This window comes from Lissotriton vulgaris, chromosome 9 (assembly GCF_964263255.1).
Source record: "Lissotriton vulgaris chromosome 9, aLisVul1.2, whole genome shotgun sequence".
In the NCBI taxonomy this organism is placed as follows: Eukaryota; Metazoa; Chordata; class Amphibia; order Caudata; family Salamandridae; genus Lissotriton; species Lissotriton vulgaris.
In genome coordinates, this window is record NC_141697.1 from 1,234,778,499 (window position 1) to 1,234,803,606 (window position 25,108).

Sequence of the window (25,108 nt, forward strand, 5' to 3'; positions counted from 1 at the left end):
ACTCCCACGACCGCCGCCTGCACCAACCGCCTGCTCGCCTAGACCAACCTAAACGACGACGACACCATCAAGATCATGAACTCTGTCCACTCCGGATCCCCGGAAGACCCCTGCCCACACCACATCTTTAACAAAGCCAGCAGCCCCATCGCACCCCACCACCGAAAAACCATCAACATCTCCTTCGAGACAGCGACCTTCCCAGAGAGCTGGAAGCACGCAGAGATCAACGCCTACTAAAGAAACCCAAGGCGGAGCCCAAGGACCTCAAGAACTTCCGACCCATCTCCCTGCTCTCGTTCCTGTTCCCGTCCCAGACCGGGTTTCGCAGCAACCACAGCACCAAAACTGCCCTCATTGCCGCCACCGATGACATCAGGATCCTGCTCGACAATAGAGAAACCGCGGCCCTCATCCTCCTGGACCTGTCAGCCGCTTTCGACACAGTCTGCCACCGCACACTAAGAGCACGCCTCCACGACGCTGGAATCCAAGAGAAGACACTGAACTGGACCAACTCCTTCCTCTCCGGGAGAACCCAGAGTGTCCTCCTCCCCAACTTCAGCTCCGAAGCCACCAAGATCATCTGCGGCGTACCCAAAGGCTCATCCCTCAGCCCAATGCTGTTCAACGTCTACATGGCACCGCTTGCCAACGTCGCCAGACAGCACGACCTCAACATCATCTCAGACGCCAACAACACCAAACTGATCCTCTACCTCACCAAGGACCCCCACACTGCCAAAACCAACCTCCACGAAGGCATGAAGGCCGTCGCCGACTGGATGAGGAACAGCCGACTGAAGCTGAACTCAGACAAGGGGGAGGTCCTCATCCTCGATCCACCCCCTCGGCCTGGGACGACTCCTGGTGGCTAACTGCACTAGGAACAACCCACCCCCACCCCCCACACCCCACACCGACCACGCACGCAACCTAGTGGTCATCCTCGACGCCACACTCTCCATGACAAAGCAGATAAACGCAGTCGTCTCCTCCTCCTGCTTCTACACCCTTTGCAGGATCTTCAAGTGGATCCCCACCAAAACTAGAAAGATGGTCACCCAGGCCCTCATCGGCAGTAGACTGGACTACGGCAACGCACTCTACGCAGGTGTGCCTAGCCCAATTAGGGTAAGAATGTATTCATAAAGAATTTTTTGGCTTCCAATTTGAATGCCGTAGTTGAAGAGATTTGGCGTACTTCCGGTGGAAGAGAATTCCATAGTTTTGGGGCAGCGCCAGAAAAGGCTCTGTGACACGTTCTCTTTTTCCTGAAGATGAGTGGTTTCAGAAGGAAAGTCTTGGCGCTTCTTGAGGCTCTTACACCACAAGAGAGCTCCCGTTTTTGAGCCAGGTACTTGGGAGTATTGAAGGTAAGCGTTTTTTGTGCCAGAACGACAATCTTTAACTGAATATGTGCTTCATAAGGCAACCATTGAAGAGATTTTAGGCCTGGGGATATGGGAAAGCAAGTAGGGAAGGGGGGTGTTGGTGTAGGACTGTGGGTTCCTCAGAGGTGGTGAATTGTTCCTGTGGAGGAAGTTGATCGTTTGGGACTGGCGGAGTTCCATGTCCTTTTACTGGGGAGGTTGGAGCATTAGCAAGGGGGGTGTGAACAATGAGCTGGGGGTTAGGTACAGACCGAACCGGAGAGGGTGGTAATGATCGAGCATGGTCAGTGGTGGACGTTTGTCCGGGATCCAGTCTAGCATGAGTCGTAGGGAGAAGGCTGAGGGACAGAAGGGGGAGGCGGGGTGGAGAAATCAGACAGTGGAGGTAGTGTTAGTCCGTCACACTGGGTTCTCTCCGGTCGAGGAACAGATCGGACCGGACTGGCTGGGTGTGTGCCTAGTAAGTTCAAGGAGACTCTCGTCCTCTGAGTCGAAGGTCTAGCTTGTTGGGGCAGGTCAACAAGGGACAAAACCGATCTGTGAAGATCTAGAGGGAAGGAGTGGATTAGATGGAGAGAGGGTCTTCCTGGTTGGGGACAGGGCCACTCTTTGATGATCTAGTGGCGAGGAGTGATTTAGCTGGAATGAGGGCCATCCTGAAGAGGAGGGAGGCGGACTCGACATGTCCTGAGAGATGGTAGCAAAAGTGTGGGTGTCAATGGATTTCGCTGAAGCCGCATTTTTGAGTAACATGAAGATAGTGGTTAACTGAACTAGATTGATGTAAGACGCTTGGATTAGGTTGATACCATTGTTATATAGGATGAGGTGGTATTAGCATGGAGTGTGGGTGAAGGTGCTGTTGTAAGCTTCAGACCGTGGGGTGTCTTCCTAGTACCTACTATTTATGGCTCCTTTAGTCAACAGAACCGGATCTTCCTGGCATAAAAGGGACATTTGGTTCTCTGAGAAGTTGTCCGATGTACGTGGTAGGTAAAAAAAAAAAAAAAAAAAAAAAAAAAAAAAAAAAAAGGACCACCAAGGTGTAACCCTGTTAGCCAATCTGCAGAATCCTATCTAGCCGACAAGATGTTGCCACTCTTGCAGACAGACGCTCATCCTGCATCCTACTGGATGGCTGTGTACTTGGAAGGATGCACAAAAGAAGTTTTGAGGTTGCGGGCGAAGGACTGGGATCAGTGCTTACCCTACTGGCCAGGTAGTGGTCTGTTGGGGCCACCGCCCAGACCTCAAAAGGGCAGGGAGGCCTTATGCATGGGCTGCAGAGCCAAGCATTGTATATGCCAAGACCGTGGCATAACCCCCGAAAAAAAAAACATTTTTGCACAGACTGCCTGACTGGAGCTGAAAATCCCAAACAGCATGCCGTGGCTCGGCTCTCCTTAAACACTCTAGAGCCAAGTCTGCCTTTTCCCAAACCGGGTAGGAGCAGTTGAAAAGCATTTTTATTAAGGGTGCCTACATTTCCCCAGAGAAGTGTGTGAACCTCATCCATGCATGCTGGCAGAGCACCACACTTGTTCCCTTTGCTCTCACTAAATAATTAGTGGTGTGAAGGCCAAAATGGAGGACAAATCTGATCGCAGTCCAACTATCCTGATTGCTTGGGCTAAGGAGGCAGGCAAGTCTTCTGGGATCTAACCAATCATGTCCCAAATGGAGTGGGTTGTAATGCAAGACTAACTGGGGAGAATATTTGATTGCTAGAGGTATCCAGCAGTTTTGACTGTCAGGAGAATTGATTTGTAAGACGTTAGGATTTACTTTACTGGCGGACACCTGTACAACCAAGCTCTCCTTTGTTAGGTGCCAAATCAGGAAATCCAGGTCACCTATGGCAACAGGTGACTTGAGGATTGTCGGAGAACTCAAACCTGGATCAGCTCAAGTACCCGCCAGTGCATAAGTGAGGGTTTTGTTCATGAGAAAGAGGTTCAGGCGGTCCCTAGATAGGCTGCAAGAACTCAGTTAGCAGATTAGTATTTACCTACGCAGTGGGGAGGTGGAGGACCTCTGCAGCCATCCTAATTACAGCAGCGAAGGATATGTTGCCATCCTCCAAGTCCATATACCAGTCGTAACAGGGTGAGGCAAACTCTTCCAGATCCCCATCACTTTCATCTCCATATGGCTGGCTCTTGTCGGAGTCTGGGCCAAAAAGCTGGTGGAGTCTGCACACGGTTACATGTAAGGGGAATAATATTTAAGGCTGATGGATTCGAGACAGATGACGGCACATCCAGGTATGGACTCGGACGAGGTCGAAGTAAAGATAAAGGAAGCGGACAAGGTCAAGACTAATATATCTTAAGGTCAAATACCAAATGTTGCCTCCTTTGAAGCTGGTGTCGACATTCTGGCTCAGAGCCCAAAACTAATAGGGACACCGGTACATAACACCAAGTAGGTTCAAGGGGCATAGATGCCTCTGAGGGCAAGCCTGCTGGTGTTAACTCGACTGGACACCCCAGAGAATACTCGGTGCCCAAAAGCATAAAGAGCCAGAAGCATGGCAAGGATGTGAGGTATGGCCTCAAGGGTTTGACCTACTGCAACATCATTAATGGACCCAGGAACTTTGGGTGCATCAGGACCTAGAATTAAATCAGCTCCTTGGTGGAACTTAAGCGAGCCCTGGAGGCACAATGACTCCCTTGAGCCTGCTTTGGAGAGCAAGAGTGGAGGGAAGGGCAACTCCACTTGGACTGCTCAGGTTTCTTCTTGGCCTTACCAGAAGACTTCCAACAGGAAGATCTGCAGAGGGAACAACTTCGGGAGAGTCTGCACTCTCGACTTGGTGGGGGACCGGCAGGTAGCCCTCTGGAGTTTGCCACATAGCTTCGCTTTTCGTTCTCCAATGCCTTTTGGATTAATCTGGGTGCACGAGTCCTTGGAGTTGTACGAGGAACCCATACACCAGAGGCACACAATATCTGGATTGGTCAGACATATTTGCAACAGTCTTTACATCAGGCCGTGGACCGATACTGGAACGCATCTATCTATACTACTATAATAAAGTATGAACTTTCAGGCTTTGAGGCGGGTAAACTCGGGAACCACTGTGCCAATCTACACACCCGATACACCGTTGAAATCGTCAGGGTGTGTAGATGGTTATAGGCTATATAAATGTCGAAATAAAACGTTATTTACAATATTTATATTTTTTTAAAAAGTAGTCCCCACCCAAAGTAGCGCCGGCCGCGACGTGCGTGCTCACGTCACCACCGGGAGGAGAGGCGTCCGAGGAGCGGGGACATGGCGCGGAGGAGGAGCGGTGATGTGAGGCCAGCGGCGGTGGGAGCAGCGGAGAGGCGGACATGGCGCGAGGGAGGAGCGGCGGCGGACAGGCGATGAGGAGCAAACAGGCGAGGAGCGGTAAACTGAGGAGCGGCGGATCAGGTAAACCTCCGGGGACAATGTCGGGGCAGGCGGGTGTCGGGCCGCGGTGAGGAGCAGAGAGGCGAGGAGCGGTAAACTGAGGAGCGGCGGATCTGGTAAGCCTCCGGGGACAATGTCGGGGCAGGCGGGTGACGGGGATTGGCTGAGGAAAGTTCACAAGATCCACCACGAAGACAGGTGAACGCACCTTACACTGGGGCAGCCAGGGATCGGGGCAGGCGAGGGACGGGGCGGGCGGGGGCACGGGCTGCTGGGCAATGTCGGGGCAGGCGGGGGTAGGGGAAGCCTGAATGCTCCCGAACAAGGTCGGGACGGGCTGCTAGTTCCAGCATATAGCAGTATGTGAGGCTACCCATTAGAATTATCGAACTTTGTGGAGCTCTTTAGTCATCCTGCTACCCTTCGCGAAAAGGGGGATTCTCCCTTCTCTCTTGTATGGCCAGTCATTTTCTGACTATTGTTGCTATTGTTGAGTTGTAATGGACCTTGTTAAGGGGATTCTCTTTATTTTGTAGTATTCTTTTGGCCACAAGGTGTGGCTTGAGTTATATGTAGTTATACTTTGGAATTGTTCTGCATTTGACTTCGCTCAGGGATTCACCTTCACTCCTTACCTCCTTTCCTTAGTTGTCTTAATTTAATTTGCACCCTGAAGGTGTGACTAAAATCTGGGTATCCACCGAAACGGGCATCAGTGCTCACCTTGGATTGGAATACAAGGACTAGAATATTGGACCAATCTAACCCTTTTGGAATCTAGCGATCCATTATGTAATACGAAATCTACATCATCTATGTTTAATTGATAATTGAATATAATTGTAAAGGATAAGGGGTCTTGATGTTGGGCCCTTGTGATCATTTAAATCGTTTTTTCAGATGTTATTGGGTTTTGATGTATGCTTTACGGAGGAGTAATATGTGTAGTTTGAATGCTATGTATGCGGTTTGATTGTCTTTGGGGGGGATCTTTAGATCTGTCCAGGGAGTGTGTGCATCCTTGGTAGCTCTGCAATTGTGTTTGATCCTAAGGGGCATTGCTATATTTAAGTTTTATGCTTACTTTGAATGTTCTGTATGAAATATTTAATATTCTGAATAAAAAAATGAAGTTTATCCATTTATGTAAAATTATCTGAGATGTCTTTTTTGTATGTGTTAAACTATTCTGCTCTATAGTGACTTTCAAGCACTTTAAAATTGTGGCGAGATATTACGCTTACACTCCAACTAGGCAGGTTGTTTGGTTTGCTTTTATTATAGACATTTGTTTGCAACAGTCTTTACAAGGGTAAAACCCGGTCATTTTATAGGAGGACCTGTCCCTTGCACACTGGAAAAAGGATTGAGATTCCCCCCCCCACCCCCAGTGTTGACGTGGAGTCGTATAGTGTCACCAACCAGCATGCAGGAGCACTGTTTTTGAGTTTTCTGATCCAGCCTGAAGCCGGGATGAAATTCACAAGGTTAGGAATCTACAGTTACAAGTTCTGATGGATGCTTCTATTCCACTGCTTTGAGCTAGCATTTAAAGGTTTAAAATCCAGTGCAGTTAATGGTGACAGGGAGAAACCAAACAGGGGATGAGGAGAATACATGCAAATAATCTAAACCACTGCCAATCGTTCTGTGCACTATATCAATCCATCATTGTTGCCCACTACACTTCACATGACAGATGCCCACCATGTGCGCCACAAGAGATCATTTCCTTCTGAATTGCTGGGCGTGGTTGTTCTCTCCAGAAGAAACAACAAGTAACTGCAACCAGTCAGGTTTTGGCCTGGTGGTTACCCATCATCTCTGAGTGTTATATATATATATATATATATATATATATATATATATTTTTTTTTTCAGTATTAGTAGTAGTCACCCACATATCCCATGCCTAAGGTGCCTTCCCTAAAGGTTGAAAACTCCTCTTTTGATGAAGCATAACACAAACCCCAAGAACCTTGCAACCTATCGGATTAGTCACCCATCATTCATGTGGAAGATCACTTCAATAGCCACAGCCAATCAGATCCATGATAAAAATCAAAAGAAATGCCCACCGGCAAGCCTACCAATCTGAATTCAGAGATGGAGACGGACACCATCATTTGATGGCTTCGTCGCTTCCGGTTGGCCACAACGAAAAACCTAGACAGTCACTAGCCCCTGCTGCTTTGTTCACCACATTTAAGACCTATTTATATTACCTGGTGATCAAGAACAAGACATTTGATGGAACATAGAAGACGTGTAGCGGTATCACGGACAGACTTCAGGCAGATGAGGCTCCAAGGGTGTTCTCCACCACAGTCCAGATTGTCAGGCCTCATTCCTTCCTTTTTAACTAGTAGACAAGCGGACGACTGATGCATTCCCTGAAACATAACTTTTAGGCTCTGTGAACTCAAAATGTCCTATCCTTCACAGTCTTCTAGGGTCCCTTCCTCTACACATACTCATCAACAAACTACTTATAATTCCTTGCCCCCCCCTCCACCCATTGCTTCTATAAGCCTGAGCGGCCTGCAATCCTCACAAGTGTCTCAAATTTGTAAGCCAGACAGTCAGTTTCCCAGCTCAGATAACCTCTACATATGTTCCTCTGGCCTCATTATACCTCCATATTCAGTTTCCTCTCAGTGCAACAACTTAAGGTCGCTTCGGGTTGTGCGCTGGTTATTGTAGTCAAGACACCGCAGTGGTGCAAAGACCACAATAAAAGGAAAACTCATCTAATTGTCTTTATATTCAACAGAGTGGGGTCTAGTATTCAATCAACTGTGACCCAATATATCAATATGAGTGTTTACAACTCCCAACATTCCAGACAGCAGAAACTTATTGGAGGAACGGTTTAATGTGTGTGAGATGGTGAGATTGAGACAGTTTTTAGGTCTGGCCTCACTGCTTGAACTGTTTGCCATCCTCTTGTGATCAAGGCAGAGTCCGAGGGCGAAACTTGGAGCTCGAGGAGCGGCGACTACTGTCCCGCGAGCGGTTCAGGGAACGGCCCCCAGACTTAGAGCGGCGGTGTGACGAATGTCAGACCTCCAGCAACTTCTGCCGCCGCTCCCGCAAGGCCTTCGGGGCCATGGCCAGACAGTCCCGGCAAGCCAGGGAGTCAGGCCAGGCAGTAGAGGCAAACATTGTGGGGGTCTGCCACTGACATATTACGGCGGCAGACCCCACAGGACTTAAATCCAGGCCCCACAGGACTTAAATCCAGGCCCCACAGGACTTAAATCCAGGCACCCTACGTGCACCAGGAGAAAGAAGGGGTGAGAAAAAAAGTCTCAAAAAGCAGTCAAAAAATGGACTAGGTACGTGCTCTATAAGGATCTGCCCTTACTGGCGCGGAAAAAGAAAGAACTGACGTCAGCGCGCATGAATGGTGCCTAAGTAGTCTACGTGCCGTCATATCGGCGCTTGCAACGCCAGTGACGGACGTGGAGCCTTCGGACACCACCAGCTGACGCCTAGGGGTACTGCTAAGCAAAACTTTCCGGATCCAGTCTGAAGCCTGAGGATATTCTAAGGTAAGGAATCTATCACTAACATGTCTCTTTCAGATATATAATTTCACATTTGGATCAGCCTACTGGACAACCATTTGTTGCTTGGAGTGATAGGGTCTAAACCCTAAAAGTGGGCTGAGCAACCAGTGGGCAAACACAGCAACCTACAAATCTTGGAGTAAACTGCAGTGCACATACAGCATTACCTAGTAGTACTTGGTGATAACATGCTATGGAATTAGAACTGCAAGCAAAACATGAAATTGTAATACTTTATGTAAAAGCACACGTGCTACATAGTTATTCTTCAACAAGGTCTTTCGGGGTTTCATTCTTTCGATTTATTTTTCTCCATTTTGGATGATTTACAACAATTTTGAATAATCGTGCAAAGAAATAATAAAATCTGAGACTTTAACAATGTCAAGCAGAGATCCCACTTTGTCTCTCTGCACAATAAAGTATGGCTTGAACAAGGTTATGTGCAAACCTGATGGGACATAAGAGAAATATTATAGAAAAAAAAGTAAGCTGGTTTATCACAGTTACGTAATGTAGTTAAAGGGCTACTACAAACTATTTTGGTACACATCACACACGGCCTTTGTCTTCTTGAGTTGACAGAAACAGTCTGATCACTCGGCATAGTTTGCACTTCGGCTCTGCAGTCTATTTGCTGTGTTCGGACAGGGATCAAATCAATATCTAAAGACCCCTCAGATAAACATTTTAGCACTAGTAAAGCCAATAAGTCTGGCTTTAATCTGCTAAGGCATATAAACAGCATTTTTGTAGGTCTGTCATTTGTGAAGAAGAAATTTCACTTATAAGACACCCAGGACTATTGGTTTTGCCAATGCGGGTTAATAGGTGATGTGTTTAAGAAGTTTTGGTCATGTGCAGGCTGAGTATACTAGTAAGGAAAATTTTACTTACCCTGTAAGCATCTGTTTGTGCCATAAAGTGCTGCAGATTTTTTGGGGGAGTTTTATACAGCGCATACTCAACCTGAAGGTATCAACGCGCTTTAGACTAGTACCAGTTGCGTTATGGACAGACACATTAATTTTGTTAGGCACGGGTAGCTTAAGTGATTTGCCCAGAATCACAGGATGTTGAGCATCCCTGCAGAGACGCGAAGGCACTTCCCACAGCATCGATGTTACCGCTCTAGCCATTAGGACACATCCTCTCACATGCTGTGCATACTCCTCCCCATCTACTGTTGGGCCCGGATGTGTGCAAGTTGTTTTTCTTAGAAGAAGTCTTGAGTCACGAGGTAGTGCAGAGACTCCTCTTGCTTGTAATGCACATGGTTAGCGACTCCATTGTTAGATTATTTTCCCACTCTGCTGGTGAGGATGGAATGTGAGGCGAAATGAAGTATGGCGAGATGTCCATGCAAAAGAGGAAAAAATAATAAGAGTAAATGAGATTACAAACAGCCATAGGCGAGTGGGAGAATGTGAATCTGCATCACTGCATGCCATAAACAGATGCTTACAGGGTAAGTAACATTTTCCGTTTCAGGTATGTGTGACTGTAGATACACATGCTGTACATAGACTAAGGTAAAAGACACACAGATGTACGGAATTCAGAGCAAATCAAACATTCTCCCCCAGTCAATAGATCTGGGATAAATCCATTGTTCTTTTGCTCATCATGCCACCCTAATTTAAACCCAGCCATATGCAAATCAGTCTTGACCCTGTGCCTCATGGGAACAGCCCAGAACAAACTGCCAAGCCAGGTCCTCCCTGGACCGGAAACAAGCATCCTGGGACCGGTTTTAGGGCATCACCCCCTCATCAACCAGGCCAGGTAGATCTGCATCACAAGAGTCCCGTGGGTAATCGCGAGGAGGAATGTTATATGGATCATCCGCTTCGCCATGTCCACCCATGTCAGAGAGAGGCGACCCATGAGGTGCAGTATCAAGAGGTTTCCTCGAAAAGCAGGTGGGAGAAGGAGAAAGCTTAGGAACAGGGTGCAGAGGTGGTTGAAAGTGGAGTAAAGGGCTGGTCACCTTATCCATCTTTTGTGCTGCTTCAATGAAATTGGTACTTCCAAAGCTTCCTCAAAGGACAGCTGCTGCTCGGGAGCTGGACCACACAGTACATCCCAGAGAATGGGCATTGAGCAGCATGTATGGGGATGAAAGACCAGATTTTTGTAGTTTGTGGTCAACAGGGCTGGCACAGGCGTCAGATTTGCTGGTCAATCGGAAAGGTTTCAGCTCAAAGAGCGCCTTCGGTTTCAGCACAGAGTCTGGTCGACGCAGAGGTAGATGTAGTAAATGCAAACGGTCGGCTTGATGTTAGCGGCGGAGTAGCCAGCACCGAAGCAGCCTCTCCAGCACAAAGCCAGATCTCAGCACAGCATCCGAGCAAGTGGTGAGAGCAGATGATGGCCCAAAGACGATAGTGGTCCAAAAGCCTGGGTGTCAGTGTGCCTTTTGGAGGCAGGCTGCTCGACTTAAGAGCAGATTTGAGGGGGAGAGGACGCAGCACTTGCTGGCAGAAGATCCTATTTCGAGCTCAGAACCGTTGCTATCCTCGGGGAGAGCGCTTTTTCATCTGCAGCAGCAAATTGTGGAAGATGTCCTCTGGACCGAACAGGTCTTGAATGTTGTCACTACCCTTGCAAGACATCGAGGGATAGTCTTTTTGGACCAGAACAAACTGCAGGCATCACAGGTGCCCTAGTGATCAGGAGAGAGGCTCAAATTACAGACCTGATGGAGGTTGCTCCTAAGGTATTTCACGTGGCAGCAAGGACAGTATCTGAATGGAGTCCATTCCATCACTGTTGAGGCATGGTGGAAATGAGAAACGGTAGGCATAAGAACAAAACCCGCTTAAGCAAAGTAACAACCATCGACAAATGAAAAAAAGAAAAAGGGGGACGAGATCAAAGAATACCTATGAAGGGGAGGAATCCGTATAGACCAAATAGAGTGTCGACACGGAACACAGAAGCGCATGTCTGAACAACACAGCGGAAAAGAAATCAATCTAACAATCGTGTCTAGGACAATGCCTAATAACAGCAAGAGGAGTCACACTATCTCGTGAGATGAAAGACTTCAAAGAAAAACAATTTGCAGACATCCGTGACCAACAGTAGATGGCAGGAGTAGGCACAGCATGGGTATCTACAGCCACACATGCCTCGAACGAATAACTTTCCCTTTATAGCTGAAGGAAAGAACCCCTGACATTTCTAAAGTCACCAAGAAGCAAAGAGGAGGTTATTTGGGTTAAAGCCGGTGAGGTCACTAGCGCTCCACTGGTATTCTGGCGAGTCAATAACCATGCAGTCATTGTCTATCGATTCATTTTTACACATGCAGCGAAGGGTTAGGCCTGCCCACCAACATTTATTAATACTAGGACTTCCCTCATAAAACCACAAAACCCAACTCGCTCAGCAAATGGGGCTCTTACCTCGATCTCTTCACACTGGCAAACTCCTCAGATGTGATGTGCTTCAGAAAATTGAAGCAAAAGAAGAAAATCTAAAATAGAAAACATAATAAATGTTCTGAAACTACAGTTGAGAGACAGATTGAGTAATCTAAAGGAGTAGCAAAACTGCATATGCTTAGATGTAAATAGTTTAAGTTCACAAATGCCCTCTTCAACAGCAGCCTTTCAGTGATTTGACCACAGGATATCAAAGACAAAGTAGGCACTGAAAACAAAGTAGGATAATTAAGTGACATACTACCCTTTCCGGAAAAGAAAGGAACCAAGCAATCTTGTCTTTTTTTTAATTAATTATTATTCTTTTAATTAAACCTTCAGGTCACAACCTTACATGGATACTTCGATTCAATAGAACAATTAAAGACTTGACAGTTGCATAGTATAGCACTCCAAATGCAGTGAAACAGGATAGCGATTATAATTACGGTGATGTTGGATCGCCTTGGGAAGGAAGGACAGGGGGATCACATATTTCCACAATACACATTCCATCTGCCCCATATAGCGATCCATTTCTAGGGGCACCCATGAAGTGTTTTTGTCTTGAGCCTCTGTTAGCAAATGCCTCCTGGTAATAACAAAGCCATTCACCCTCCACAGCCACATCCAGACTTCTTTTTTAGATTTTTTTACTTTCATGGAGTCTTTCCAATCTTCCCCTACACAGGCTGCAGGATCTACAATTTACTATACCCTTTCAAAAGTATACAAATAGAGTCTGTAGAAAGATTTCCTAATGAGCAGAGGCAAAGGAAATTTCAGGCACAGCATTCATCTGAAACCTTTAGCCAGCAAAGAGAGCCAGGCGGTTTCCAATTCAAGAGTCATTCTGCAATCACAACTTACAAACTGGTTGGAATAAGATCTTCAGGACCACGCGGTCTCACCACTTACTAAGTAAAGATGACCTTTTTTGATACTGGTTACAGTTGAAAGACAAACCAAATAAGAAACATGGCAAACGGGTAAAAAAGGATAATCTATTCTTCTGCAACAGTGAAAATGCATAATTTTCAGTTTTTGTCAAGAGAGAAGTCTGAAAAATTGTTGAATAGTTTATGAGTTTATCAGAAAGAAACTCAAAATGTAGGCAACCGATTACTAAACACAATCTAGAAAGCAGAGCTGAAGAAGGTTACTCCACCTAGACAGAAGAGGACTCCTCGGACATAAACCACCAGGTGTGGAACAGATGTCAGACATCCAAATGGTGGGCTCTAACCACTCTTGTAAAGATCAGAAAAGCACATTTAGAATCACACTATCACATCATTCACCATTTTAAGATTAAGTGATATGACGAAAGTGTGAGGTAGGGACCTTTCCCAGACAACCACTTGAATTCAGCAGGGAAACCAAAGATGGGATCCCAAATATTTTTGTGCCAAAACAGAACACACACCTGAAGAAATCAATGTAACAGCTGAGCCAAAGACTGTTTCCTCCTAAAAGCACATGCTTCAAGTTCTGAGCACTCCTGAGTTTTACAGAAATCAGTTGTGTTCAAAACAAAGTGCCTTGACTTCAAAAGGATTGACTTCCTCTCTTAGAATGAGCTTTAAATATGGGCCCAGACGGACAGAGAGAAGATCCAGAGAAAATAAGTTTACTGAACTGACAATACTTGGTTCTGCACAGAAGACACTTGTGCCTGCATTGTCCTTAGACTTGTGGAAGTAAAGAATTGGGGAAAGCCAAAGTAAGTGTTAAGACAAGAAATGACTCAAAGAACTAAATGATGGAGATAGGCTAGCAAATCTGTAACTTCGTATCAATGAGTTCTGCAGTGCAGGCAAGTTCCCCTTTGAACCTATGCCATGTTTAGAGATGCCGCTCCCTGGTATAGGTAACAAAATGCTTTGGTTTTCTCTTGCATTCTAAAATCATTACTATTAAACCTGTTCACCTCTGATGTTCCCACAGGCTCTTCCCTCCTCCGCTTCCCTAAAACATTTCTCTGTCCTCTTTGAGTTCTCATATTTTTTACAGCGGACTAGAAATGTTGCCAGGGGAGTGGGGGTGGGGTGGTCTGGGAGGCATGGAGGCTGCAGTGTAATTGCTGAGCTCCGGCACTCTGAGGCCAGCATAATGCAATTTCTCCTGCCCCCAACCCCTGGACCCAGCGTATTGGTATTGGAGACCCAAGCTCGGAAGGTGGTTAGGGGAATCACCCGACTTCTACGGTCTGAATGGGGCAGACAGAGCGGCAACAGGCAGGAACGGTCAAAGACCCGGGGACGAGACAGACCACACAGGCGCCGGCAAAGAAATGGAGGCGAGAGTAGCATGCTTCAAAGCTGCACAAGGCCGGATCGGGTCTCTAGAGGCAGCGATTATGAGCGTGGGCCGAGCAGAGGCCCCAGTGAGTGCCATACTACAGGAGGCGAACCTTACCCAAAATTGCAGGTTGTCGACTTGGACGACAGTGAGGCGGGCCCTGGATAGGCTGGGGGAGGGGGGGGGGTTATATAGACTGAATAGTCAAGCCCGGATTGAATGAAAGGGGACACACCCGCCCTCCCTCCCCGGATAGAAAAACACTGCCACCCAGGCACCAGAAAAAGGTTACAGGATCAGACCCAGGGTGCAAGGGGCAGGAAAGTACGCAGCCTCATGTTGAGGGGGCAGGGCCACACAAACCAGGGATTACAGGGCAGACTGAGAAGAAGACCAAGAGAGAAGAGACCCAGCCCGAGTCCGGGCAGGCTGTGCAGATTGGGTCCTGGTGACTTAGTACTGGAGAGTGAGCCTCTACCCCCACCTGGCTGTGACCAGGTCAAAGACGGGGCAGTGAAGTGTCCTGAGGAGGCAACAGGAGAAGGCACTAGCCACGTCGTGGCTGAACGAAAGAGAAAAACCACTCTGGGAGACCTTATGGGACCTGTGATAAGGGGCTCAAGGAAAGCAATAGAAGACTCTGGCTGGAGAATTTAGTGATTGGACCCCTCTCTTATTTTTGAATTTAGTAGTTAAACTAATAAAATGTAGTTTAAGAATGGAATGGAAAAGCAATACAGAAAAATGGTCGGACAATGGAGGTAAAGCCACTGCAACAGGTGATAGAGGACAGGAGGGAGGAAAGTAATGTTAGCTAGCAGTGGAATGCTAGTAAACCAAGTAAAGGTTTGTTAGTGTACAACAATAGACCAAAGATTTTACTTCCCTTTTCTCTGATATCGCACCTCAAACAATGACCAATTCAAAGATTCTTTTTTGCATTTCATGAGCAAAGGGGAAGAGAACCGGAGCTGGGTTGCTGTGAAAGACATCACATACACAATCCTGAAGGGAAAGAGCAGTCGAACAGGAACCCCTGCAGTACTAGTTAGAGAAGCAACAACTAAGATTTTTTTTTATTGTAGCTTACCTAGTTATTCATTTAGAACCCTTGTGGTAAGCTGCTGCAATGACAATCACCAAGTCAAGAAAATATTGGAATGTTTGAAACTGTGGACGACATTCAAAATGTCAACCTCTTATTTTCAAAACAAGGTGAAATCTACTGGCTCCCGCAGGAGTCTACTGTAAAGAGTTAGTCGCCACATGTCAGAATTAATAAAAACTACTAATACACAAAAGTTGGGATTTGGGCACCAACCTAGAACTCTGGTCTAAACTCCCTCAACTCAGATTTGTGTTTGTAAATGTCCACAATCATTTTGAAATTAAAACCCAATACTAATCTTTTCAAATTGGCATCCTGCATTAGGCCAGCATCTTTAACTGAAGATTGCACTATATGAAAGCAATGTGCCAGCACCCTCGGCTGCGGAGTGAGCTATAGAAGAGCAATTTTTATATCTTACACCCCAGCAGTTCCATACTAGATGAAATATATAACACTGTAATGTATATCGTACGAGTGATAACGCACAAACATGTAGATAATCAAAGGAAATATTAAGTATTTAACTTCATCAAAACTGTTGCATTTAGATTCTGAAGAAAAAAAACAAATTGAATAGTTCAAGAAAAATATTTGCTTGGCAAGGCTCAGATCCATGCTTAGCACATGGATGTAATTGGATACAATTAAAGACTAGGCAGAGTGCCGACTTCAGCAAGTTATAGTTATGCACAGATAAAGAGCTCATCTAGTGAAGGGAATAAGGTAATTTACCACTGCATAAAGATGAGAACCTGGTGGAAGACAGTAGTTTTCATAGAAGGGATTCAAATCACAATTACAACAATTACTTTGAAGCTTAATGTCAGAGAATACAACTTACCTCTTCACCTTTGACAAGTCTATCGCAAAGCATGTGTCTGCAAGGTAAGAAAATAATGTTATATATCCAGAATAGGCTATTTCGGCCTCATGACGAGGAAGACTCTCAAAAGGGGTCATTCCACATTAGTTTCTTTAACTTATGTGTTCCTTTCCTCTACTGCTTAACCCCAACCCCAATTGTTTCTTGTGTTTGAAAGAGCCAGCAATGTACACAACTTTTTTATTTATAAAATATCCTGTAAAATAAAGTGAACACACGCACACCTTTACTCTGTTGCAGCCTCAGCCAAGCTCCTGCATCACCACCTGAAGACAGACTGGGGCCCCAATGCAAACTTGGACTCCCTGGATGACTTCAGTGAAACAGCCAGACATATGTTAAGGGGTATTCCTCCATACCCTTTACCCTACTAACGGTCCCCAAAGTAGCCTAGTGCAGCACATACCCGAAGAGAAACCAGTCATAGGCCACCGTCAGGTAAAGAATCTCAGCAGGCTCCAAGGACGCGTGGACCATCCCATCCTGCAGAACAGAAAATGAGCCAGTTGTTTTTTTGTAGGGTTTTTTGCAGAAGAGAGAAGGAGAGGTCCAAGTACTGGCAGTCCATTACATCAAAACAGCTCCATACAATTTCAGAATGAGTTTTTCAAAATGGGAAAGAGACCAAAGACAGCACCCCTGTTAATGTCAGGAGACATGGAAGAAAATGGATCTACCGAAAAATGCTCGTAGACAGGCCCTGCGAGGGACATCAAGAGGGAACCTTCCCAGAAGCCAGCTTTATGTACATCCAAACTAGAAGGTATTCCATCAGAAACAAGGTCATGCTCCAAGAACTCATTTGAAGCCATCATGATACTAGCTCAAACTCACAGAACGCTTTATTCATTAAAAAGGTATGTTGATTTCAGTTTTTCAGCTATTTTTTGTTTTTGCTGTAGGAACAAAACTGGCGGAAAAGTTCTTATAGAGAAGGTTGGATTAGGGTTGCTGCTTCATTGCACAAGAGGCAGACAAAGTAACCCACAGTCTGAATCATAGGAGGAGAACACACATGCAAGTGTTTTACCTCATTCCAGTACAAACTACGCTCAGATACATTGAAGGATAGACTAGGCTATGACAAAGGATGAACAATAGTTACTTACCTGTATTCTGTGGTTCTCCAGTATTGGTGTCTTTCATAGATTCACATGCCTGAATCATTCCCCGTTGTCTGAGTCCCACGGTACATAAAAAAGCAATAATATGCCATAATAACATAGAAAAAACCTGGTAATAACCAGCCAGGAAGTAAAGTAGCCCAAGTTACAGGAGAAAAAAAAAACGTACACACTCATGACTTTCCTAGTCATTTTGTATAGCCCAAACTGCAGCCAATCAGGCGACAGCACCCACCAGAAAGTTCTCCCCAGAGGCTCAGGCTCTGAGATTTTCTCGCACAGGAGTGATGGTAAATCAAATCAAATCAAAAAGTCTTTATTTCGATTTTTTTCAATCATAAAAGACATTTACAACCTTGAACATTTCCCAAGAACATTTTTACAATTTAAAAGAAAGAAAAAAAGAAAAGAAAAAGAGGAAAAGTTTTTTTTAAAATTACCCTTCCTTGACAACAATATAATCTTTGGCAGCTAGTATAATCCACAATTCATCACTTCGTCTCTCAATTAACAGATTATTAATATTGGTATTGGCCAACCATCATTCATAAAAACCATGGGTTACAATCAAATAAATTAGATTAAAAACAAGACAAATATTTTAAAAGATTTTCAAAAGTTCATCACAAGGAGCATTACTCACTATATACATTTTACAATTTCGAGTATCAATGGCTAGAAAGTGATGGTAAATCAATCTAGCCTATGAGCCCCTGAGGGTAGGTGGGGAGGTTGCATGTGAATCTATGAAATACACCAATAGTGTAGAACCACAGATTACAGGTAAGTAACTATTGTTCTTCTCCAGTATTGGGGTATCTTTCATAGATTCACATGCCTGAATCAAAGTAGATAGCAGTATATATACACATGCTTGGAAGATGCTATTTGTAGCATAAGTCTGTACATATGATAAACACAATCATAATAAAATGTCTTATTTCGAAAAGCATGAAATGTGCAGTCACATGAGAATGTACATAATAATAAGCATGAATAGGCGTCTGGAAAGCAATAAGAGGAGGTGGGAAACAGAGGTTCACCTTATCTGAAAAGATTCCGCAGAACTGCTTGAGCCACTGAAGCATCAGTTTCACTGGCTGCATCCAAAGAATAGTGCTTGGTGAAAGTATGCCTGCTGGACCAGGTTGCTGCCCTGCAGATCTTCTGCAGAGGAACCCCAGCAAAAAGAGCAGTCGAGGAAGACACAGCTCTTGTAGAGTGTGCTCTTGGAGTTGCTTGTAAAGGTCTTCCTGCTTGTATATGGCAAAAGTCAATAGCTGCAGAGATCCATCTAGCTATTGTTTGTTTAGACACTGCAGGTCCTTGTCGAATTTTTCCATAAGCAACAATTGATCGGATTTGCGTATTGCAGAGGTCCTTTGCAAATAAAACTTTAAACACCTCTTGATGTCAAGTGTATGAAATGCCCTTTCCGCAGGGGATTGCGGGTTAGGAAAAAATGTTCTTAAGATGACTGGCTCGTTAAGGTGAAAGTCCGAAGGCAACTTAGGCATAAATTTTGGGTTCATGCGGAGCACTACTGAATTAGACGTGAACTGTAAGACAGGTGGATGGACAGTGAAAGCCTGGACATCACGGACTCTTCTAGATGAAGTCAAAGCTAACAAAAGAGACACTTTCCATGTAAAACTTTTTAAATCCACTCTGTGATTTGGTTTAAAAGGGTGGCACATGAGCTGCGCTAACACTATGTTGAGATGCCATGATGGAGGAGGATGACCTACCGGAGGAAATATTCTGAAAAGTCCTTTAAAGAACTGCTGTATTATTCTTGAAGAGTAAAGAAAGAGAAGTGGACCCATCCTGACGATACCTTTAAATGGCTGCTAGGAAAACCTTTAGTGTTGCGTGAGATAAACCTGATCTTGCCAGGAGTAAGAAAAAAGGCAATATCTGATCCGGCCTTCCTTGAAAAGGATTAATTGCAGCTGAGTGACACCAGATACAGAATCTTTTCCATTTAAGTCTGTATGCCTTTATCGTAGCAGGTGCTCTTGCTTTGGCTAGTACCTCCTTACAATCTGCAGAGATAGTCAGATGGGCAAATTCAAGGTACTCAGGCGCCAAGCTTCTAATTTCAGAAAAGCCGGGTCCGGGTGGTAAATCTGACCATCCTGAATGGAGAGGAGATTCGGTATTGGTCGCAACTGAATCGGTTCGCACTCCGATAGGAGAAGGAGCTCGGTGAACCAGTATTGGCGAGGCCACCTGGGGGCGATGAGAATCAGGCGACACGGTTCTTTCTTCATCTTCCGGAGAACTCTGGGAACCAACGGTATCGGAGGAAAGGCGTAAGCATATATTTGAGACAAGTTGATCGAAAACGCATTTCCCTGAGTCCTTGTGGGGATGCCAGCTTGCAAAGAACAGGCATTTGCTGTTCTTCTTGGTCGCAAAGAGGTCTAGATCTGGATGATCCCACTGTTGAAAAATCCGATCCACCGTGGGTTGATGAAGTTCCCATTCGTGGGTGGACACCGTTGACCTGCTGAGGGTGTCCGCAAGAGCGTTTGCAGTTCCCGGTACATGGACAGACAAAAGATGGATTCTGTGTCGTATTGCCCATGACCATATTTCCTGGGCTTCTTGAGCGAGACGAACCGACTGGGTTCCTCCCTGCTTGTTCAAATAATGCATGCTTGTAGTATTGTCTGTGCAAGCCAATGCCGTGGCCCCTTGAAGGATTGCGCGAAAGGACTTGGGGGCTAGGAAGATGGCTTAGCTCCAATAGATTGATGTGCCAGACCTTCTGGTGAGGGCTCCATCTCCCGCTGACCGGCAACCCTTGAAGATGTGCTCCCCAACCCTCGAGGGATGAGTCTGTGGTGATTGTGAAGTTTGGTGCGTCTTGAAGGAACGCGCAACCATGTTGTAAATTTCTCTCCTGAATCCACCAGAGAAGAGTTCCTCAGATGCGAGGGGTGATTCGGATGAGACCTTCGAATGAGCCGGAGACCTGCAGCCATTGCAGGTTGAGTTCTTCCTGAAGAGGCCTCATCCTGAGGTGGCAATTCGGTATCAAAGGAATGCAAGAAGAAATCATCCCCAGAAAAGACTTGAACTGTAGGACTGAAACTGACTTTCTTGATAGTAAAATCTGAGCCATGTCTTGTATCCTTTCTGGTCTCTCGTCCGATACGAAAGCTCAGACCAGTTGTGTGTTCAAGTATGCTCCCAAGAAAGCTGGTCTTTGGGATGCTTCTAGCTGTGACTTGATAAAATTGATGGAGAGACCCAGTGACTGGAAGAGAGAGACAGACACCGCTGGACATGGTTGTCTGTGTTTGCGCAAGAACTCGCCTTGATAAGGCAATCGTCCAAGTAGGGAAATATTTGTATTCCCTCCAGCCGGAGGTGTGCTGCTACTGGAGCCAGGACTTTCGTAAATACCCCGGGCGCTGAACGCAGCCCAAAGGGGAGGACCTTGAATTGAAAATCCCTGCCAGCCACTCTGAAAAGCAGGAACTTTCTGTGACGGGGTAAAATGGGAATGTGGACATATGCATCTTGACGGTCCAAGGTGGCCATTTACTCTCCTGCCGAAAGATGCAGCAGTATTTCTTGGAGCGATAGCATCCAAAACGTTAGCTTTTTCAAGTACTTGTTGAGGGCACGAAGATCCAGAATTGGACGCCATTCCCCAGATTTCTTCTTTATTAGAAAGAATCTGGAATAGAATCCTGTTCCTCTCTGAACCGGAGGGACTTTTTCGATCGCTCTTTTTTTTTTACATCAGATTGATCTGGGAAAACAACTCTTTGAGATGAGCTGGAGGTGGAGGTGGGCCCTTTGGGGGAACATTTGGAGGAAACTTCGAATTCAAGAGCATGGCCCTTGGCCACATTGTCCAGGACCCACCTGTCCGACGTTATTGAGGACCATTTTGAGTAGAATTTTGAGATTCTTCCTCCAATTTTTATGTGGGAATGCGGCAGTGGCAGGTGATGAAACTCATTGTCTTCTATTTGCATCCTTTCCGCAGTAGGCAGGCTCTTTTGTTTTGGGAATAATTTGTGTTGCGCTGGCCGTAAGACTGGAAACGTTGGGATTGGTAACGTGGATTCCCTTGTCTGTAGGAAGATTGCTGATTATAACCTCCTCTAGTAGTGGACGATCCACGTCCTCTTGCACCCCGGAAGGGTGGCTTCCGAAATTGTAAGGTGCCAAGGGACCTGGCTGTTTCCATGTCTTTTTTGATTGTCTGCAAGGCTTCCTCTACCAGCGGGCCAAACAAAAATCCCCATCGAAAGGCATGTCCAATACCTTAGCTTGCACCTCCTGGTGGAACAAAGTCGCTTTTAGCCAGCCTTGCCTGCGCAGGACAGCAGCCCTGCTAACTGTCTGAATCCAGTCGAAGCCACATCAACTGCAGAGTCAATAATCTCAGCCGATATTCTCTCACCCTCCTGCAGTATTTTCAGAGCTTCTGCCTTGGAAGGTTCTGGAAGCATGTTGATATATGGCGAGATGTCAGACCACATTTGCCGGTTGTATTTGCCCAGAATGGCTAAAAAGTTGGCAGCCCGGACTGTAGTTGCTGCCATTGTAGACAAACGCTTCCCAATAGCATCCAGACGCCTGCCGTCTCTATCCGGTGGGGCTGCGATTGGGGAGGAAGGATTTCTGGATCGCTTCTGTGCAGCTTGTATGATCACTGAAATCGAACTTCGGGTGTCCTATAAGACAAACGGAGTATTTTTCAGGAGATCTATATTTTTTATCTATTCTCTGCAGTACTGGAGGGATAGATGCAGGAGTTGACCACCTTAATTCCCTCTTTCCAGATGAAATCAATAATTGGTATTGACTTAGTCGGCTTCCTTGGCTGGTCCTTGAAATCATAAAGGAAGCATTCCTGTTGTGTAGTCTCCATTTGAATATGGAAACGTTGTGTAGCTCTTTCCATAAGAAGATGGAATCCTCCAACATCCACTGGAGGTAATCTGCGGTAAACGGAGGTGAAGGAGAAGGTGATTGGACCTGATAATCATCCCACTCGGACAACAAGGATCTGTCATCCACTTCACCTTCGTCAGAAGATTGGTGTTCTTCAGGTTGATGGGAAGCTACAGGCAGAGGAGGCCTTTGAGACCTGAAATCAGACATGGACGTTTGCACCACAGGAGTAGGAGGTACCGAGTCCGCTGACTCAGAAGGTGGAAAACGCCTGTAATAGTCATTCAGCATGTGCTGTAGATTTGTTAGCAATGCTATCGGCATCTGAGCTGTGGGGACACTAGTAAGGGGTGATGTTATATGCTCAGGCAAATGTTGGCCATCTTGATCGTCCTCTTCTTGGTACTTGATGTGCAATTCCGAAGGACTTGTTGCTGTTCCAAACCTTTCATCCAAGTCAGAATCTTCCTCACTATCCCCAGAGTCCAGCAACTTGTCAGGGACCTGTAATGGTACTGTTTGAGGTGGCAGGTGTAATGGAGGTAAAGGTTCTAGTCCAGAACTGCGTCTTTGAAGCAAGGAAGGCTTCGCTGTTGATGTAAAAGCTGTAGAAGGTGACCCAACCTGCATGGTGGTACATGTAGACAGTTGCGGCATCGACCGAGGCACCATCGAATGGCTTGTCGACAGGGGCTTGGATCCGGACGATGATAAGGTAGTCGTCGACGATTAAGTTGTCTTCGCCGACGAGGAAGGTTGTTGACGACGACGGAGTCTTCATCGACGATGAAGTCTTCGCCGACGATGGAGCCTTCGTCGACGGTGTAGGTGTCGTCGGCGAGCTAGTCGACAACGGGATAGTCGTCGACAATGGAGCAACCATCGACGGTGGCGTCGACGATGAAGCTGTCGTCGACTGAATCTTCTTAAGTTTGGCCATCGACGGGGCGCTGACTATAGCAGATGAAGATTCTCTCGTCGACGAGATAGGCTTGACTGAGACATATACCAACATCGATGAAGACGCGGTCGACATTATCATCTCTGGTTTAGGCGAAGAGAAAGTTACCGTAGACGTAGAGGTTGCGTCTACAGAAATCTTCATCAACTAAGGAATCGTCGACGGCGACAGGGTCTTCTTCTGAGGTAAAGTCTTCTCAGAAGTTGATTTTTGAGGTAAATTTTTGTTTGGACGCTCTTCTCGGGGTGTGGATGGCAATAGTTTGCCCTTACCAGGGGGAGTAGCCTTCGAAGTAGAAGGCTTCTCATACCCCTTAGAAGATTGTTGCTTCTTCCAAATCTTGGCCCCAGGAGAAGATCACACCTCTTCAGCAGCTCTCTTCCTAGAAGCTGAAGTAGACCCGGAGCCAATACTGCCTACCTCAGAAACAGGATTATCTTGATCCTTGAGCTTTTGTAGCTACAAAAGCAAGCGGCCCTCCCTGTCCCTGAGGAAAGGTCCTACATATCTTTCAGTCCTTCACCTGATGGTCCGGGTACAGGCAGTAAATGTACTTCTTGTGGGGATCTTCTTTGAAAAGCCGGAGCTTACCACAAGAGTCACAAGGCCTGAATAAAGATTTCTTAGAGGAAGACATCCTAAAATACAGGATCTTGAAAGAGAAAAAGAAAAGTAATGAACCGAGCTCAGTGAGACTGCCTTCACACGACGTGCAGTAGAAAATCGGAGAGCCTGAGCCTCTAGGGAGAACTTTCTGGTGGATGCTGTCGCCTGATTGGCTGCAGTTTGGGCTATACAAAATGACTAGGATAGTCATGTGTGGAAGATTTCTTTCCTCCTGTAGCTTGGGCTACTTTACTTCCTGGTTGGTTATTACCAGTTTTTTTTCTATGTTATTATGGCATATTATTGCTTTTTTATGTACCGTGAGACTCCCACTTAGACGACGGGGAATGATTCAGGCATGTGAATCTATGAAAGACACCCCAATACTGGAGAAACTAAAGTTCCGAAAGAGGAGGACATGTGGTCAGAAACTGAATCGGCAGGCAGTTCCTCCACTAAAGATTTTAAGTAAGAATTTAGACCTTCACATACCGAGTAGTATCAGAACTTGCATAAGACATCCTGATCTCTAGAGTTAAAAAATATATTGCAGTCATTTTTTATTATGATAAGCACTGTAATGATCTTTTTATTGACCTATTCTCTTTGCTCACTTAAATGCCCCTGTGAAGCGTTAATGTGTTCGCACCACGTGCTCAACACAATCCACCCAACCTCCACATGCGGTTCAAAACCACAAGCCAAATACTTACAGCCCAGAGAGAAAGACGCAACAGAGAGATGAAGAGAGGCGTTCGGTCCCAGCCGGAAATGCAGTGCACCAATAATCCACTGTTATCTAAATTAGAAAGAGAGAAGAAATACAAGCTCCATTATTATGGTGGATTCACAAGAGCATAAAAAGAATTTCATGGAAGGTTTGTCCAGTGAGTGGCAGACTGGGGGTATGATTGTAAAAAGCACTGGGGGCGCTTTCCTTTTCACAGATCAGCTCAGAAAGTAACCAGTGAGGTTTCAGAGATTACCCAATGGGGACACGGTCTTCCCTGGTAAGTAACCCTTGCTTTGTACTGTTAATGACAGTTCTGCACATGAACATCAATAGCTACTCAGAGGTACAGAAAGTAGTGGTGTAGGAAGCAGACAGTCAGCACTACCCAGCACTAACCCCCCCCCCCACCCATGGGATTGATGGATACTTACTAATTCTGCTATGTTAATCCCATCATTTCTGTTTTTGAACTCAACAGCCCAAATTGACATCACACCAGTTATACCACAGATTGTTGTACAACCAAACTTCCCATCACTCAACCCTCCATACCTCGGCTTACAACAGTGACTGGAATAGCGTGCAAGGATGGTACGAGGACAAAAGCCTACAAAAACTGAGTTCTGCTGTGTAAGGCATTCACGATCATCTATACACTATCAGAAGAACT

General features: G+C 45.8%; 1 protein-coding gene across 2 annotated transcripts in view; it reads right to left on the reverse strand.

Annotated features, from left to right (window-relative positions):
- Positions 1–25,108, reverse strand: part of MTMR14 (myotubularin related protein 14) — a 181,743-nt gene that overhangs the window by 83,754 nt on the left and 72,881 nt on the right. For both annotated transcript variants that reach the window (XM_086939383.1, XM_086939382.1), the window contains exons 11-14: positions 24,419–24,504; positions 16,501–16,577; positions 16,053–16,089; positions 11,782–11,852 (exon numbers count right to left, since the gene is read on the reverse strand). In XM_086939383.1, the coding sequence (XP_086795509.1) occupies positions 11,782–11,852; positions 16,053–16,089; positions 16,501–16,577; positions 24,419–24,504 (271 nt within the window). The remainder of the gene's footprint in view (positions 1–11,781; positions 11,853–16,052; positions 16,090–16,500; positions 16,578–24,418; positions 24,505–25,108) is intronic.